General features: G+C 41.2%; 1 protein-coding gene across 1 annotated transcript in view; it reads right to left on the reverse strand.

Annotated features, from left to right (window-relative positions):
• The window catches only part of DNAH7 (dynein axonemal heavy chain 7), a gene marked incomplete at its 5' end in the record, with an annotated part of 161,289 nt that extends 158,452 nt beyond the window's left edge, over nucleotides 1-2,837 (reverse strand). Inside the window, 3 exons of the mRNA XM_081956675.1 lie at nucleotides 47-155; nucleotides 1,773-1,838; nucleotides 2,763-2,837. Of these exons, the coding sequence (XP_081812801.1) occupies nucleotides 47-155; nucleotides 1,773-1,838; nucleotides 2,763-2,837 (250 nt within the window). The remainder of the gene's footprint in view (nucleotides 1-46; nucleotides 156-1,772; nucleotides 1,839-2,762) is intronic.
• Between the last annotated feature and the right edge of the window lie 13,978 nt (nucleotides 2,838-16,815).

Below are 16,815 nucleotides of genomic sequence, written 5' to 3' on the forward strand. Positions count from 1 at the left end.
TGACCTGGATGACTGAGCATCTCTACAGATCTTGGGTTATTCTTACCCGGCGTCATCTCATTCTTTACCATGAACTGCTCTGGAACGTGAGCGTCCTGATCTTGCCGCAGATGGAAGGAAGGCAGCTCCTGATGCCACAACGGTTTACAGCTGATCTGAAAAGATAGCCAGGATTTCTCAACTGGCAATGATGCTTGGTAAAATCTTTTTCAAAGTATTGCAAAGGAACTGCATGTTAGTAAGAAAAAAAAGTGGGGGCATGTTTCTTTTAATATTTGATGTGTTGAATCTAGATGTAAGAGATCTTATGAGACCAGTTTTATAAAGTAGCGTAGCTCTCTTCACAAAAATTTTACACTGATTAGGATCTGACCCACTTGCAATCACAGGCAACTGCTAATTGCACAATGAGTAGTCCAATGTCCAAACTTACCCCTTAGTTTATATTTTAATAACAGAGAAGTTCAATACGTCTGAATGAAGACTGTAACTTCAAATACGCAGGGCCAAGACACATGGGAAAATGTGTCTATGTGTAAATAAGAGTTTTGCATTCGTTAAAATGGCTGCACAACACATTTTAGATATAACAAATGGGGCTGCCGATCCATACAGTAGAATTAGTACACATACAAGTAGAATTCAGAGCTTGAAGTTTCTTTTCTATAGGTCAGTGATGGCGAACCTATGGCATGCGTGCCACAGGTGGCACGCAGAGCTATTTGTCAGGGCACGCAAGGTGCTGCCTTGTCAGCTGGCCAGCGCGCATGCGTGCACTGGCCAACTGAGTTCACTGTTTTTAAAAGCCATTTTTTCGCCCTCCCCAGGCTCCAGAGGCTCCCCTGCCCCCCTGGAGGCCCTATGGAGGCTTCAGGGACTTTCCGGAGGCTTCCCTGAAGCCTTCGGAACGCTTAAAATGACCCTCCGAGCAAACCGGAAGTGACTTTGTCAAAAACAGATCATGCCAGACTAATCTTATTGCATTCTTTGATAATGTGACAAAATTAGTGGACCAGAGAAATGCCGTTGATATAGTTTACTTGGACTTCAGTAAGGCTTTTGATAAGGTAGACCATAACCTACTACTAGATAAAGTGGAAGAATGTGGGTTAGACAGCATCACCACCAGATGGATTCGTAACTGGCTGACCAATTGCACTCAATGTATAGTCCTCAATAGAACTGCTATAAAGGGCCTATAAAGCCTCTGGAGCCTGGGGAGGGTGAAAAAAGCATCTAAAAATGAGGGGGGTTGCACCTGTTGTGCGCGCATGTGCACTGGGGGGGTCGCGCATTGCATTATGGGTGCGGCACGCCCGCACACGACCCCCTGCACTCCCCCCACTTGTGACACGCGAGCCAAAAAAGGTTCGCCATCGTGCTATAGGTGAATTGAATCCACTTTCTCACTTAGCAAAGGAAGAAAACAGTGGAACTACTTTGAATTTTATCTCAACAACAAATGTTTGCTTGAGGGGTAGATATCAAAGTCAGTATTACTGTTTTTTATTGGGTAAGGGCATCTTTCACCAGGAAGATGCTAGTAAGCATACTGCTGGGTAACCAATAACTATCCTAGCCTGCATTACAGGATTGTTGTTAGGGTAGAATATGGGAAGAACCTTATTACCTTGATTGATAGTTCTTGGAGGATAGTCAAGAATAGAAATGTGGGGCGTAGATTAGCAATGTTAATGTGCATCATAGTAGAACAGTAATGCTCATGATTTTCTTTTAAAGCGATTAGCTATCTATACAGTATGTATACATACCTTATCCACTTGTGGAAAAAGTTTTGTTGTAATAGTTTCCAACTTTCCTTTGTTGGGCGGCTTGGGCTGTAAGAAGATCAACATAGTAGAGAGAACAAAACACACATGTTTATTTCTCCATCGGAATATAGTGCAGACCGCAATTATTAGAGAGTAAATTCCACTGACACTTTCTTTCTGTACCGTTACTGATGACATGCGGTGGCTCAGTGGCTAAGACGCTGAGCTTGTCAGAAAGGTCGGCAGTTTGGCGGTTAGCACTGCCTAACACCGTGTAACGGAGTGAGCTCCCGTTACTTGTCCCAGCTTCTGCCAACCTAGCAGTTTGAAAGCATGTAAAAAATGCAAGTAGAAAAATAGCAACCACTTTGGTGGGAAGGTAACAGCGCTCCTTGTGCCTTTGGCATTTAGTAATGCCGGCCACATGACCAGGGAGATGTTTTCGGACAGCACTGGCTCTTCGGCTTTGAAACAGAGATGAGCACCGCCCCCTAGAGTCAGGAACAACTAACCCATATGTGCAAGGGAAACCTTTACCTTATATACAAGACATCTTGCTGTTAACAATAAAGCCAGGAAGCTGGGTCATTGGCACATGTAATGCCCCAGTCTAATGGACTATATAATGGACGCAGGCAGGGACCATTACAGGTAGTTCTTGACCTACAATAGTTCATTTAGTGACCATTCAAAATTACGACGACACTGAAAAAAGTGGCTTATGGCCATTTTTCACATTTATGACCTTTGCAGCATCCCCATGATCATGGGATCAAAAATCAGAGGCTTGGCAACTGGTTCATACTTATGACCATTGCTGTTTCCCAAGATCATGTGATCATCTTTTGTAATCTTTTGACAAGCAAAAACTCACCAACTTATCAAAAGTCATAAAATGGGGTAAAACCCACTTAACAAATGTCTCACTTAACAACAGAAAGTGTTGGGTTCAATTGCGGACATAAGTGGAGAACTAGCTGTACATATTACCATTATATCATAGCAAAGGTGCACAGAAACCTCACACTTGGTTGCTTTTAGGGTAGTAGCCAATTTTACACCCATGTGAGTTAAGTAATTTATGAAAACGATCGATTTAAATCAACCATTAAAAAAAGGGAACCAATGTTGACCAAAATAAATTTTTTTTAACATGCTTGGCAGGATTGTTGCTTTGTAATCATTTTGCTTGAGAAAATCCTCTCTATTTAAACTTAATCCTAGGATCCTTCTGCTGGTTAGGAACTGTTAATTTATAAATTGTTCAATTTTGGGAGACCTAACTGACTAACAATCCATTCATCAAATGCAAATTTCAGACAAAGTCCTCTCTGTCTCTGGGGTCCACAAAGACAGATGTGAAGTGCTCAATACAAACTGCACTCCAGATAACAGTCCCAGCAATTTACACAAATTAAAAAAAAAAAACCTATAACAAGCACCGTGTAACAAGGCAACTAATTAGCAAAATCAATCATAGGCATAAAGTGCTTGGCGGCAAGGTAGGGGCCTGGGATGGATTTGGGGTTGTTTGAATTTTCAATCTTTCCCCCTTGGGTTCTGCCCAGCCTCAGCTTTCCTTCTTCCAAAGCAGGGGTGTCAAACAAGATTTCATTGAGGGCCGCATCAGGGTTGTATGACCTTGGGGGGGGGGTGGCCAGCTCAACATCACTCATGTCGGGGGCACCTTGTGGTGGCCCAAGCACTCTGCCAGAGAAAACGGGCTCCCGAGCTCCATTTTTGGCTGCAATGGCCTCCTGCAACCCTCTCCCAGTGAAAACAGAGCTCAGGAGGGCCGCTGGCAGAGGGTTGCAAGAGGCCATTGCAGGCAAAAGTGGATCTCGGGCAGGCTGCTTTCTCTCTCAGAAGCACTGTGGGCCAATCCTTCGCTATTTCCAGGGCAGCCCTGTGGGCCAGATCTAAGCACTCCATGGGCCAGATCTGGGCTCCAGGCCTTGAGTTTGACACCCCTGTTCTAGAGCTTTCATAGGCTTCCAAACTCAGAAACACTCACCCATTAAGACATCTGGAGCCATAACACAGGATCCAATGTCTGATCCCATCCCTTCTCCTTGTCAGAATCCTATCCACTCTTAGAGTGGGGAACTAAACAATCCTATCATCACAACGTCCAGTAGTAAAGCATCTACTCCCAGAACTCTTTGCTGCTGGCTAAGGAGGGTGAAGCACATGGAATGTTGTGGTTCCACTTATCTGGAGGACACCTTTGCTGGAACCTGATCCAAAGAACCATCTATCGCATCCTTACTTCATTGGACTAAGAAAAGGTATTCAATGTCTACATCAAGGGTCCCCAACCTCTGGGTCACGGACTGTTAGGAACCGGGTCATACAGCACGGGCAAGCAGAGCTTCATCTGTATTTGTAGCTGCTGCCCAGCACTAGCATCTCCAACTCAGATCATCAGGCATTAGATTCTCATAGAAGTGTAAAGACTACTGTAAACTGTGCATGCACGGAATCTGGGTTATGCGCTCCTCCTCCCCTCCCCTGGTCCATGGAAAAAATTGTCTTCCACAAAACCAGTCCCTTGAGCCAAAAAGGTTGGGGACTGCTAGTCTACTTCACAGGTTGATGTCTGCATTACTATTAGTCTTCTCATCATTCCTATAACCCATCTCCTCCCATTTATGACTGCAGGACTGTAACTTTGTTGCTTGTATCCTTACGATTTATATTGATATTGTTTCCTGATTGTTTATTTGTCCCCTATGACTATCATTAAGTGCTGTACCTTATGATTCTTGAAGAAAGTATCTTGTCTTTTTATGTACACTGAGAGCACATGCACCAAAGACAAATTCCTTGTGTGTCCAATCACACTTGGCCAATAAAGAATTCTATTCTATTCTATTGTGGGGGAGGGACATCTGGATCAATAGGATGGGGTCAGAAGCTGTATTCTAACAACATAGCAAGTGATGTTATGAAAAATGGTTTGGATTGTAAACTGTTTTATTTCCTATTAAGTGTTGTCCATTCCATGATTGCCGAAGAAAATCAGTGGGTTTCCTGACTCCAAAATTCATCCCGTTTTGATAACTTGCTTCCACACTCCCACATTTCAAAATGCCTTTCGGAAAAAGACTCTGGCACTTGAAGACACAGTGAGGACAACACCACCCCTCCTTACAAACTATCTGCTTAAGTTTACATTTCAGAAACTAATTCAAAAATTATATGAACAGCTGCACAGAGGATTAGATTCCTTTTAAATGCATGACTTTAAAGGGCTCTGGCTACATTTTTTGTTTTCCTCAAGGACGTCATCCTGCAATCAACTTCCCACTAATGAGACAAATATATGAAAGTCTCCTTCAACAAATATGGCTACACCACCTGCTCCTTCCTCAAACAGCATGCATATTTAAGTAAATGTCACAGAGGAAAGGGGTAAAAAAGCATTTCAAAAAAAATTAATCCATCTATTTATTCTACACGAAACAGCACCCACCCCCAAAAATCATGACTTCAAAAGAAAAAATAATAATAATGCCTGCCTGCATAGTCTAATGTAATATGAAAGAATAAAACCATTGGCTTTTGGCACTACATTGGGGAAAGACTGCCCTCTGCTGTTGAAACTTAACATATGCATCCATTCCAATTTCAATTCCCACTAAAAGGCAACTGTTTTAAGGAGACATACTGCATTGTCTTATAGCCTCTTCCTGGATTTTAATTTCTGATGTGTGGATATTTTTAACAGATTTAAATAGTAACTTACATCAAGGAGGGAAATTCATGTATATGTCTTTCACTTTTACAATTATACTAAATAAAATAAATTTCAAGTTAAGACATCACTGAAGCAAATCAGGAGTAAAAACTGAGGAGAGGAAAATAACAACTTGATATTTCGGCCAGGGGCGAGTTGCAACAAAGTAAGTAGCAATACAGCAACAGGCAGTTAGCTTTAGATGCTCCCAATTAAAAAATCAAGATTTAAAAATTTACTTCAAATTTACATGATCCCATGGCAGCTTTGCCATCCGTTGCCCAGAGGTCATTCTTCATAGTTGCTCTATTTATGATTTGCCATGAAAAAATACACCTGGTACTCCATAAAATGTGACCCACAAGTCACCTGATGTGGGTTTTTTTTCAGGACAAACAATATTTTGTGTTTGTTTCCAAGCACCTTATATGTCCCAATAGTTGTCTTCATTTTAGTAGTTTAAACCCAAGAGGCTAAATCATGTTCATTGTTTTAAAATCTATATTCCACCAGCAACAGAAGGCACTTTCTTTGATGCAAGCAATTGATTCTCAGCTTCACTTCCTAAAATATATTTATATCTGAGCTTTCTTTTTTCCTGTGGGGCCCTTGCTGCTCTCTTGAGATTTGATCATTTTCTTGCAGATGTTTTCTTACCCAATTAGGTAATATTAGGTAACATCATCAATGCTAGAAGGGAATGGGGCTGCTGCTCTTTTTTTACATATTACTGGCTTTTCCTCTCAGTAAAACACATGCTTATGTGAGGTTGATTATTGGGTCCAGTATTAATCTTGGTGTTAATCTCTGCTTAATCTCTGTTGTTTTATTTGTATGTTTTGGACTTGGCTTGGTTTCGGATGCTCAGAGTTTCCCAGTAGAACAGGGGGAGCCCCTACAGCAGTGATATATTAACCATTAAGCAGACTAAGCACGTGCTTAGGGCACCAGGCCCAAATGGGGCACTACAAAGTTGAGAAAGAAAGAAAAAAAAATGAAGATTTGTACAGTATGTACAAAGGAGGGGGGCACCAGGTTTTGTCAGTGCTTAGGGCACCAGTGAGCCTTAATCTGCCACTGCCCTACAGTTTGCACATAGAATTTAATCTTACATGGAGATGCTTCAGGGATTATTCTTGATTAAGTGGACCGCTATGGGGAACATACCACCGATCAAAGCTGAATCCACAGCACAACATGTGGACTCCTGAAGATAGTAGAGGCTTCGTAATACTGCAGTGAAATGAGGGTGTATATCAGGGGGGAAGGATGCAATAATAAGGATTTCAAGGTAAGACAAATGGGCCTCTTGAAAAAAATCAACTGTCAACTTTTTAGAATGGCTTCTTCTCTTAGGTGCTTGACAATATAATAGGCAACAACACTCACGGTTGGTTATTCATCACACACTTTTCTACCGTGGCAAAATAAGGCTTGGTGGCATAAAACCAAGGTATCAAAAACCCACCCTGGGCACCTTCAAGCCTTGGAGAACCTTCTTTTGCAGATCCCTGGATCAGGTGAAAAGACATTGTAGGCAAGTAGATGTTCTGGATTGCAACTTTTCACAATCCTTCACCAACTGCCCGAGCGGTTGGAATACTGCGGTGCTAAACATCTGGAACGACTAGCACATATGTGCCAGGGGGAACCTTTACCTAAACATCTGGAGGAGGTGAAGTTCTCTTCCCCAGAACCAGGACTCTTGTTCTCCCCTCCTCAGATCCCGGGAGAGGTTCGGAGGCAGGAAAGAGCGGGGGGAGGATGTGGAACGACCCTGAGGGTTGTATCTGAGACGCGGCGGGAGAAGGGGAGCCCTGATAGGATAGCGCAAGCCGGCAGGAGGAGACCCCCTTCCCCTCCCTCACCTGCTCGTTGTTCATGGCTGGAGAACCGCCTGCTTGTCCCTAGGCTGAATACTAGAAGAGGGGGGAGGAAAGAGTTGGTGGGGGGGGAGGAAGAGCGCCTGCCGCCTCCCGTCTCTTCTTGCTCCCCGGACGCCAGTCCCAAGCGGAGTTGTGTTGCAGGGAAGCCCCGTAGCCTAGCAACACCGCAACTCAAATCGCGCAATTGCCGCCCGGCGCTTCCCCGCCTTTAAGAACACCTGTGAATCACAACATTCTACTCGCAGCCACCAAAGCCTAATTGGCCGGGAGAGAAAAGGGGCGTGTCCTGGAGAACTACTCCCACTACTGATAGGTGCCTTTGGGGGGGGGGGCTATCGATTGATAGAACTGGTGGTTAAAAATGCCCTCTGGAGAATTCGCATGCCTAGCGAAACCGATAGACGGTGGGTATCTGACGGATCGATATTTCAATGCTTTCCCCGCCTGAGCGTGTTTTTAAAAATACCGTTTCGTCAAACGCGCTGCCTAGTGATTCTTCATTATTTTTTACAGCGTGCTTTATTTTATTTTATTCTTAAGCCACCTCTAATATGTCGCTTTAATCCCTTAAGAGAATAGCAGAATAACAGAATTGGAAGGAATCTTGGAGATCTTCTAGTCCAACCGCCTGCCCAAGCAGGAGACCCTATATATATCCAGACGTATATGGCTTCCAGTCTCTTCTTAGAAACTCCAGCGTTGGTGCACCAAAAAATTCTGGAGGGAAGCTTTTCCACTGGTTAATTGTTCTGTCAGGATTTTTTTCCTTAGTTCTCTCCTTGATGAGTGTCCATCTGTTGCTTCTTGTCCTGCCCTCCAGTCCTTTGGAAGATAGTTGTCCTTTCTGGCAGCCCCTTAGATATTGGACGACTGCTATTGTGTCATCACTAGTCCTGTAAGGACTTGAGGGGGGAGGGGTTAATGATCAATAAAGCTGGAAATGTATTTATACATTAAGCAAAACTAGAGCTAAGTGTGGGCAAGTATGTATCTGTAACCTCAAAAACACATTTAGTGAACCAGAGCAATGATAAATAGAATTTCCTGCTAGGAGAACCTAACTGGAAGAAGAGTTTCTACAAATATAATGAAAGGGCAATCATGTGATCCCAGTGAAGGGTGGGGAAGAGAAGTCATGAGAAGCAGCCAACTTTGCTGCAGAAAATGAACAAGTTTTAGTCAAGTTTGAGCATGAGATTAAACAAATGCCTGCTGACCTTGAAGGAATTTAAATATCCAGAATGGGAAGGATTGCAGCCTAAAGAAAGAAATGGTTATCTGCACAAAAATAGCAATCATAGAACCATGCAACTGGAAACACCATAAAACCCATCTATTTTTAACCTCTGCAATGTGCAGGAAAACAAATCAGTCCATCCATAAGGCAGCTTTCTGGTATCTTTAAAGATAGATAACCCACAACTTCTACAGGGAAACTGTTCCACTTTGTACAAATTTTATGGTCAGGAGATGCATTAAACATCTAAATAGCTGCAAATAATGCCCAATATTATTAGTCTTAGTTTTTCTGTCTATAGAAAATAGTTGTTGGCCATCTTCCCTGTAGATTTTTCTTTAAAAATTGGAAAAATCATTTTCTCTTCAATCTTGTTTGTTCTTGACTGAACATCCCAGATTAATTTTGCCTATTGGGCAATAGGCATCTCTTCATGTATCTGTATCATCTCTGGTGACTTCTTCCAGCCTGACAATATATTTTGGAAATGTGGTGCCCAGAATGGTCCTACAAATGTGTTGTTGCCAGAATCAAGTAGAAAGGAATAATGACCTCTTGTGACTGTTACGACAACTAGCAGAGTTTGCCACAAGAAGCAAGGCAGAACTTGTGGGCATGGATCTAGTTGCAAAGTTTTGTAACCGGAGGAAGTCAGAAGCAATAGAAATAGGACTTTTGAGGTGCTAAAATTAACAAAGGTATAAGATACTTTTGGTAGAGATCAAAGGAAGAAATAGGAGTTACTTTGTAGACAGTGTTGGTCCAGCAAGGAGCATAGAAGGAAGAAATAAAGTTCAGAGTTTGAAAAAGTATTACAAATGAGGTGAAAGTGGAAGTCTCAGACTTTACACACGAAGAGATATATACATAGATGTAGGGGGGAAAAGGTTAGCCCTGGAGAAGACAGTTTGAGGAGTTAAAGGAAATATGGAACAAAGCTTTCAAGTTAAAGGAGAGAAGAAAAGACTCCTCATAAATAAGTCATAAAAGGAAGAAAGCATGGATCTTTCTTAGCTAATCCACTACAATTCCACTCCCTGCAGCTACAAAAATGCAAAAGGACAGATCATGCTCAGCCAATGGGAAGAAAGAAGGGCTGGTAAGAATCATCAACAATGGGATCACTCAATAGATTTGGTTAGGTGAGAACTGTGGCTTACAGGGCCAATAGAGCTGGACTGCATTCAGATGGATTAGGATTTAAAAAGGTCCAATCCTTGAAGGAAGATCAATATGCCAGAAAGAGAAGTGGGGGGGGGGGGCACACAGCTATGTTGTTCTCTGCAGAGACCTTAGGCATTTTGCAAGGGAGTAAGGACATTTGGTCTGACTTAATATGCATTGTGCTTTTGTAATATACAGTGTCTTTAAGGAAATTGCTCAGCTCGTTGTGTAAGAATTACTGTCTCTGACCAAACCACTCAAGATTCGAAGTTGGATTCATTGCCCATTAAGTTCAATAACCACTGTGGGTTACATTTTTCCTTGTAGAGTGCTGTTTTAGTTTCTTAATGCAAGAAATAAAATAAAGCTGTTTATGTCTGTTCATAAGTAGTATTTTATATTTTTCTTATTGTCTCTGTGGAAGAAGGCATTTTCTACCACTACCAACCACCTCAGAAATATACTGGTAGGAGACTTAGCAGAATGGCCTTAAAGTGGATCACACAGCAAGTGAAGGGATCAGGAGCAGCTATTGCACTGTGTTAAAACAGGAGTTACTGATGGATTAAAATTGTTTTTATCAAAACATGAAGATTTTGCAAATTAAAAGAAAACCTTTTGCTTGGAGTTTGAACTCATTGTTAACTAAGGTAGTAATTCTTTTGGCCACTAAGAGGCGTCTGTTCCCTTTATAAATAATCCCCATTAAACAAATGTCACTGTTTACAGGGATATTCAGCATAGGGGAGTTTCCAGAGTACTGTTGGTGTGCAAGTCAACTTCATGTAATTAATCATATTATTATTTTCATCCATTAATATTCATTTAAAAATTAATCTCTTCTTATAAACAAAAGCATTCTTTGAAAAGTTTTCCATCTACTAAAGCATTAGTAACCTAATAGTTATAATAATAGTTCTTTTAAGTTTCTGACTCCATTTTTAGTCCACGTGACATGCAGAAAGCAGGCAGACTGAAGGAAATGTACTTTATTGTATAATTTTTTATCATTCAATGTGATTGCAAAATTCTTCATTTGAATACTAAAAGGAGATGGCTGTTGTTGTCATAGAGAGAAGCAGCTGGTAAAAGGCCTTGTCATGTAGCCTTATCTCACCTGGGAAAGAGAGAAGGTGAACAAGCCTCTCAAGAACAATATTAATGTAATTGCATTACCAATATGTGCTTCACAGCAGTGCTTTTCTTGGACATCCCAGAGCATGATGGAGTGGTGCCAGACATGAGCTGCAATGAGAGGCCCCAGTGAAAGGCTCTTTGTCATGGACGATAGCTGCAGGGCAGCATAGACCTTTAACAAAAATATCATTGTGAACTTTGCTCATGAAGACAGAGTTGGGACTCACATTATTATGGTGTCTAAGCCATTATTAAGATTTTGCATGAGCTTTAATTCAAGCCGCTCCAGTTGTTCAACAACTATGACCAAAAAACATCACTTGGTATGATGTGTAATCCTAGCCAACGTGTAGGTGTGACCGGGTGGCCTAATTTTACTACCAAACCTAAATGTATGTTTGCTCAAAAACACATCCCAAATGCAAAAGCAAACTAAAGGTTCAAAATTCCATGCACACTTGCACCAGTTGCAGAAGTACTTTAGACAAAGAGAGCGAGAAAGGCAAAAGTGCAGGGCTCCCCATTTAAAACGATTTCCATGTTATTACCCAGAAACCCCTGATCTCCATCAAAACAGCATGTATAAGTCTCAGCACAAAAAGATCCATTTTCGATTCTTGGGCTGAAATGGGCCTGTTGTGATCCAAGTGAGCCTCAGCAATCATCAAAGCAACTTTTTCTTTATATCATTGCAACAATTATTTTTCTGGTGGGGACCTTTGAGTCATTTTTTTGTGGTGTGTTTTTATTCCTGGTAACTGCTGGGACAAGTCCCTGCAGTTTTCTTGCCAAGATTTTTCATAAGTGGTTTGCCATTGCCTTCTTCCAAGGGCCGAGTTACTGCCCAAAGTCACCCAGCTGGTTTTAGGCAGGGCTAAAACTCATGGTCACCTGGTTCTAGGCTGGTGCCTTAACCACTACACCAGGAGTGTCAAACTCATGTCATCACGGCGGTGTCATGTGACATATCAGAACATTTTCCCCCTTCGCTAAATCAGGCGTGGGTGTGGCCAGCCTGTGACACATCGGGCCCGCGGTCCGGGAGTTTGATAGCCCTGCACTACACCAAACTAGCTCCCAATCAAAATGTTATTCCTAAAAATATATTATATTAAAAGTATCATTTTTATTTCAAATACAAACCACTCTTTTCTGTAACAAATAGCAATTATTCTAAGTATTTAATACATAAAGATTTCCCCAGCATGATCTTTTATGTCCAAGGTCAGTTGTGGAACTGGCTCTGCTTGGTTACTGAGAAGATGCTTGTTGCCATCTTACCCTATGTCTTGAGGCTCCTTAATCATGGTTGGTGGTTTCCTTGTGGTTAAGCATGTCATCCAATTCTGGAGCATTTCTGCCATTTCCCATGGAGGCTAAATTAACCAGAATCAACAACTTATACTTTCAAATTATGGTGAGTGCAAAACTTGATGCTTTGTTTCAGGAAACCCATGACTGTGGTTAGGAAACTGCGTGGGACAGAATAGTGGCAGTGCACACACAGTCATTCCCCAACCCAGGTGACAAATGTATCCGGCAGACAATACCCAGAAGATGCTTCTAGAGAGAGTGTTACCCCCAGTGAAAGCACTAGGCAGCAATTTTTATCTTTTCCCCTTAACTGCAGAAACAAAACAGATGAAAGAAGGGATAGAAAAACCTGAGAAAACTACATCTGAAAGCAGCATTTTTCCAACTCGCAGGAAGTTCTGGGTCTAGGACAGAATAATTGCATAAAAGCCTCATCATAAAAATACCCATAGCTGCAAAGGAGAGGAAATGAAGAACGAGCAGCCTTACGCAGTTGGCTAATGTCATACCCGGCGATACGGTTTGACATGCCATAAGACATGAGGGGAAGGGAATGTTATTCAGGGTCAGGGATTTTTTTTTAATTGCCTGGAAATTTGCTGCCTTTCTAAATTACAGTATAGTTTTGCAATTTTTTTTTTTGTCGGGACACTATTTCCTTGTTTGATATCTTGCTGTAGAACAGGGCTGTACAGTTCTTAACACTCCCTCGCTGTCTCACAATTAGGCCATTAACCTTAGTTCTAATTTTTTAGATTGTATGCCAAACTCTTGCCCTGCCCACCCCCTCCATCCCAATATGTTTAAGATAAGCACAATACTGTCACTGCTAGGTTCATATTCCATTATTTTAGTGTGCCCAATAAAACATTTTATCGTGTTGTTTGAGCCCTTGACTTCATTGCAATGGTATGATGTTTTCAGTATTGCTCATGACAACAATTCAAAATAAACCAAGCGGCAAGCTCCAGGTTACAATAGTTTGCCAATCACATAAGAGGAGAGGTAAGAAGAGAAGATTCCTGACAAGCTGGGAAGGCATGTGACTTATCATGATTTCTACATTTTGGAAGAAAAGCATATAAAAGAAATGGTGAAGGTGCGGCTGATAGATTAAATTTATACGCCTCCCAATTCTCATAATCTCTGGGCAGTTTACAAATTGTTATTTAAATGCAAGGAAAACAACAAACAAAAGAATAAAAATGGCAGAAATGAGAAAAATGATGGGAACAAAGGTAAAGCAGGGCTTCAATCACACTCACCAAAGGCCTGAGGATTCTTTGAAACAAGTCCTTGCCAAACGGCAAGCTGGGGCCATTTGGATTTTGGGTGAGGGGATCTCTTTCCAGAAGGCAGGTGCTGCTATTCTCAGGGTTCATACAGGTGGCATTGTTTAATTAATCAACAGAGTGGACCAATCCTGCCACTTAGAACCAGCGGGGCAAATACCAGGAGGTCCCCATAAGTAGCCAGGTCCTATGCCATATAGGGCTTTATAAGTAGCAACCAGTATCTTGAATCACACTCTTGAAGTCAGTCAAACTGAAAACCAGTGCTGCTCATGAAGGCATGTGAATTCTTCCATTCTTTCCTGATCATAAACTTCATAGAGAACTAAGTTCACATAAAATGCCTTAAATGAAGAAGACTCTGTTAAGTGTCTTATTGGGATTCATTTTGTTCAGGATTCTGATCTAAACATGAAACAGAAACAGTCTTGATGGATCTAACGATGACCATAACTGGGACTCAAGTAGTAAGAATATCCTGATTCTTTTGGACCTCTATAGTGACTTTTTCAATCCAGCAGTGAATATTGTGAGTTGTGAGTACTATTTTTCAATAGTTAGTCTTCCTTTGGGAGTGGAATTCGGTGGATGAAGCCAACCAAATGATTGCTCCCCTGAACAGAATGAAGCAACACCCTTTTGTGGGTGAAAGCTACAAGAATTGTTAACATAGCGGTTGTAGGTGTTACATTGGTGCCGCCAACAGATTTCTGAGTACAATTCAAAATACTGATTGGTTTCTCTAAAGCAGTGGTTCCCAACTTGCGCCTCACGCCCCACAAGGGGGCAATTTGATTTTTAATGGAGGCAATTTGAACCTTGTTTAAACCAAGTTAATAGCTTTTTAGGCTTCCTCTGCATGAGTAGAGTTCATTTTTTGAGTAAAGTAAGAATTATATGTCACGGGGAGGGGGATCAGAATTTTAGAGATGTTTAGGTGGAGCATGGGCAAAAATGGTTGGGAACCACTGCTCTAAAGCTTATGATTTCCATGTTTTGCTTCATTCCTATGGAACAGCTTACCCCAAGAAATCTGGATGTCCCTCTCTTGGCCTTCAGAGAGGGAGTAAAAATAGAACTATTCTGTGGAGCATTTAAGTTTTGATATTGTCAGGAGGATATACCAAGGATAGCAGGGAAGGGAGTAAAGTAGTATGTCATTAAACTTATTAGTGAATGTTTCATTGTTTATGGACATATGTAAACAGCAGGGAGTCTACGTGATCATATATAATCAAGGTTATATATTAAGCAAACAAACAACACTTGATTGGCTGGTCTGTGAGTCAGAGACCATGCAAATACAATTATTTCTGACAATTTTTCCCTTTTCTCCCTATGTCACTCTTTTCTGTTTGTCAGATGAGCATGATTCCCCCGTCATACCTCCAAAACATCTTGTGATTACCTTAGCTTTTCCCATATTCCTTATCTAGGAAACTAGATTTTCCCACCTCTCTTATCTTGCTTTGTTGCTATTAGAAAAATATGGGGACAACCTGCTTCCCTAATACTAAGGGTAGTGCACCAATTAATCATCACCTTCCCTTTCTTCTATTTGTGTTGTTTTTTTTTAAAAAAAATTGTTTCACACTTGATTTGGTCAATTCCCCCAGCTGCAATCCATTCTAAAGTAAATTATTACTGTAGCAACATCTCTTTTAAGAAATAGGCATTTTCAACACAATTGATGGGTATGTGTGTTTATGACTCAAAACAGGCTGTGATTCTGAAGACAGCAGCTCAAATTCAGAAGAAGTTATGAGAAAAGGGCACTAGTACTTCAATAGGATTTGAGAAGAAAAGAAACCAACAAGCCAGAAAAGAAAGCCTAATGTAGTACAGTGATTAAGGTGTAAGAGTAGGACCATGTTGACTCAGATTCAAGTTCATCCTCAGCCACAGAAGCTCACCAGTTAATTCTAGGTCAGAAAATCTCACCTAAACCTCACCTTTGTATGAGGATAAAATTAGAGGTTAGAGTATTAGGGAGGCTACCTTGAGTTCCTGGTAGAAAAGTGAAATATAAGTGGTAAGTAAACACTGAAGCTCTCTATAGTTATATTGTGATAGGCATGTTCCCCACAGTTGCATTATAAATAAATCAATTTCAACCACTCCCAAAATCCTTAGCCAAAGGCCTACAAGATGCAATAGAATTGACTGGAAAAGTCTCCCTTACAGAAAACTAAAACCTGTACTCTAGTTATTGTACACCAGTCACTCCGCATACTTTCCTTCAATTCTGTAATTCAGGATTACTCTTCTCTGATCACCTCCCACCCAGGTACTGACAAGACCAGATATGTTCACCTTCAGCAAGGTGAACACATCATTTGCCTTATTCACATCAACCTGTTTTAAAAAGCCATAAACTAAAGGAGGCCTGTTTAAAGAAAGCAGAAACCTGTCCTTGCCGGCTGAATGACATCTTCATAGATCACATCACTCTTATGGTAAAAGGCTCCAAAGTCCTTCTGATAACTGCCTTAAGCAACAGCGCAGGGAGCAGTTGAGTAGAGAGGCAGGAAATACCAGCACATTTGGAAGATATGCCTAAAGAAAGCCATACATTGCAATCTTGTGAATCATACTAGGTGTCAAGTCAGCCGGATGTGGTAGAATTCTGGGCAACAGCATTTCATATGGCAGAAAAATCATATCAAGACCAAGACTAGTTTAGTAGCAAGAGAAAACCAGGTCTCTCAGATATTCTCTGGCTAGTATAAATAGCAAATCTAAAATTTTCCTCAAGTTGAGTTCATTAACTCTTGGCGAACTCATGAAGATCTTGATATATTTTACTGGAAAGAATATGGAAATAGGTTATCATTGTCTTCTTCCAGGATGAGATTTTTATTTCCAGAGTTTTCATTATCTGGAAGATTCCCATCCAAACGCTCACCAGGACCAATCCTGCTTAATTTCCAAGTCTAGAAAAAGTTGCCAAGATAAATCAGCATTTGTAGTGCCAAATTATTTGTCATATTCTAGGCAAGCCATAGAAAAACTAGGAACTAGTGATGGGTTGGATAAAAACCAATGAATTAAAGGCAGCTAAAGTAGCAACAATGATGACGAAGTCTATGATGGGTATGTATGTAAGATGTTGGCCTGTTCTGGATGAAGTTCAACTTCTCTTAGAAGACCATACTGGTGGTATTTGGAAATTCTGGAGATGATCTTTAGTTGCTCAGCAGTAGCCGTTGCCAGGAGGGTTTTTGCTGTTACAGCTAGTTGCATTGATTTGGGGGGGGGGTGTCCATAGCCCACT

This window comes from Natrix helvetica (assembly GCF_964273705.1).
Source record: "Natrix helvetica genome assembly, chromosome: 1".
Classification (NCBI taxonomy): domain Eukaryota; kingdom Metazoa; phylum Chordata; class Lepidosauria; order Squamata; family Natricidae; genus Natrix; species Natrix helvetica.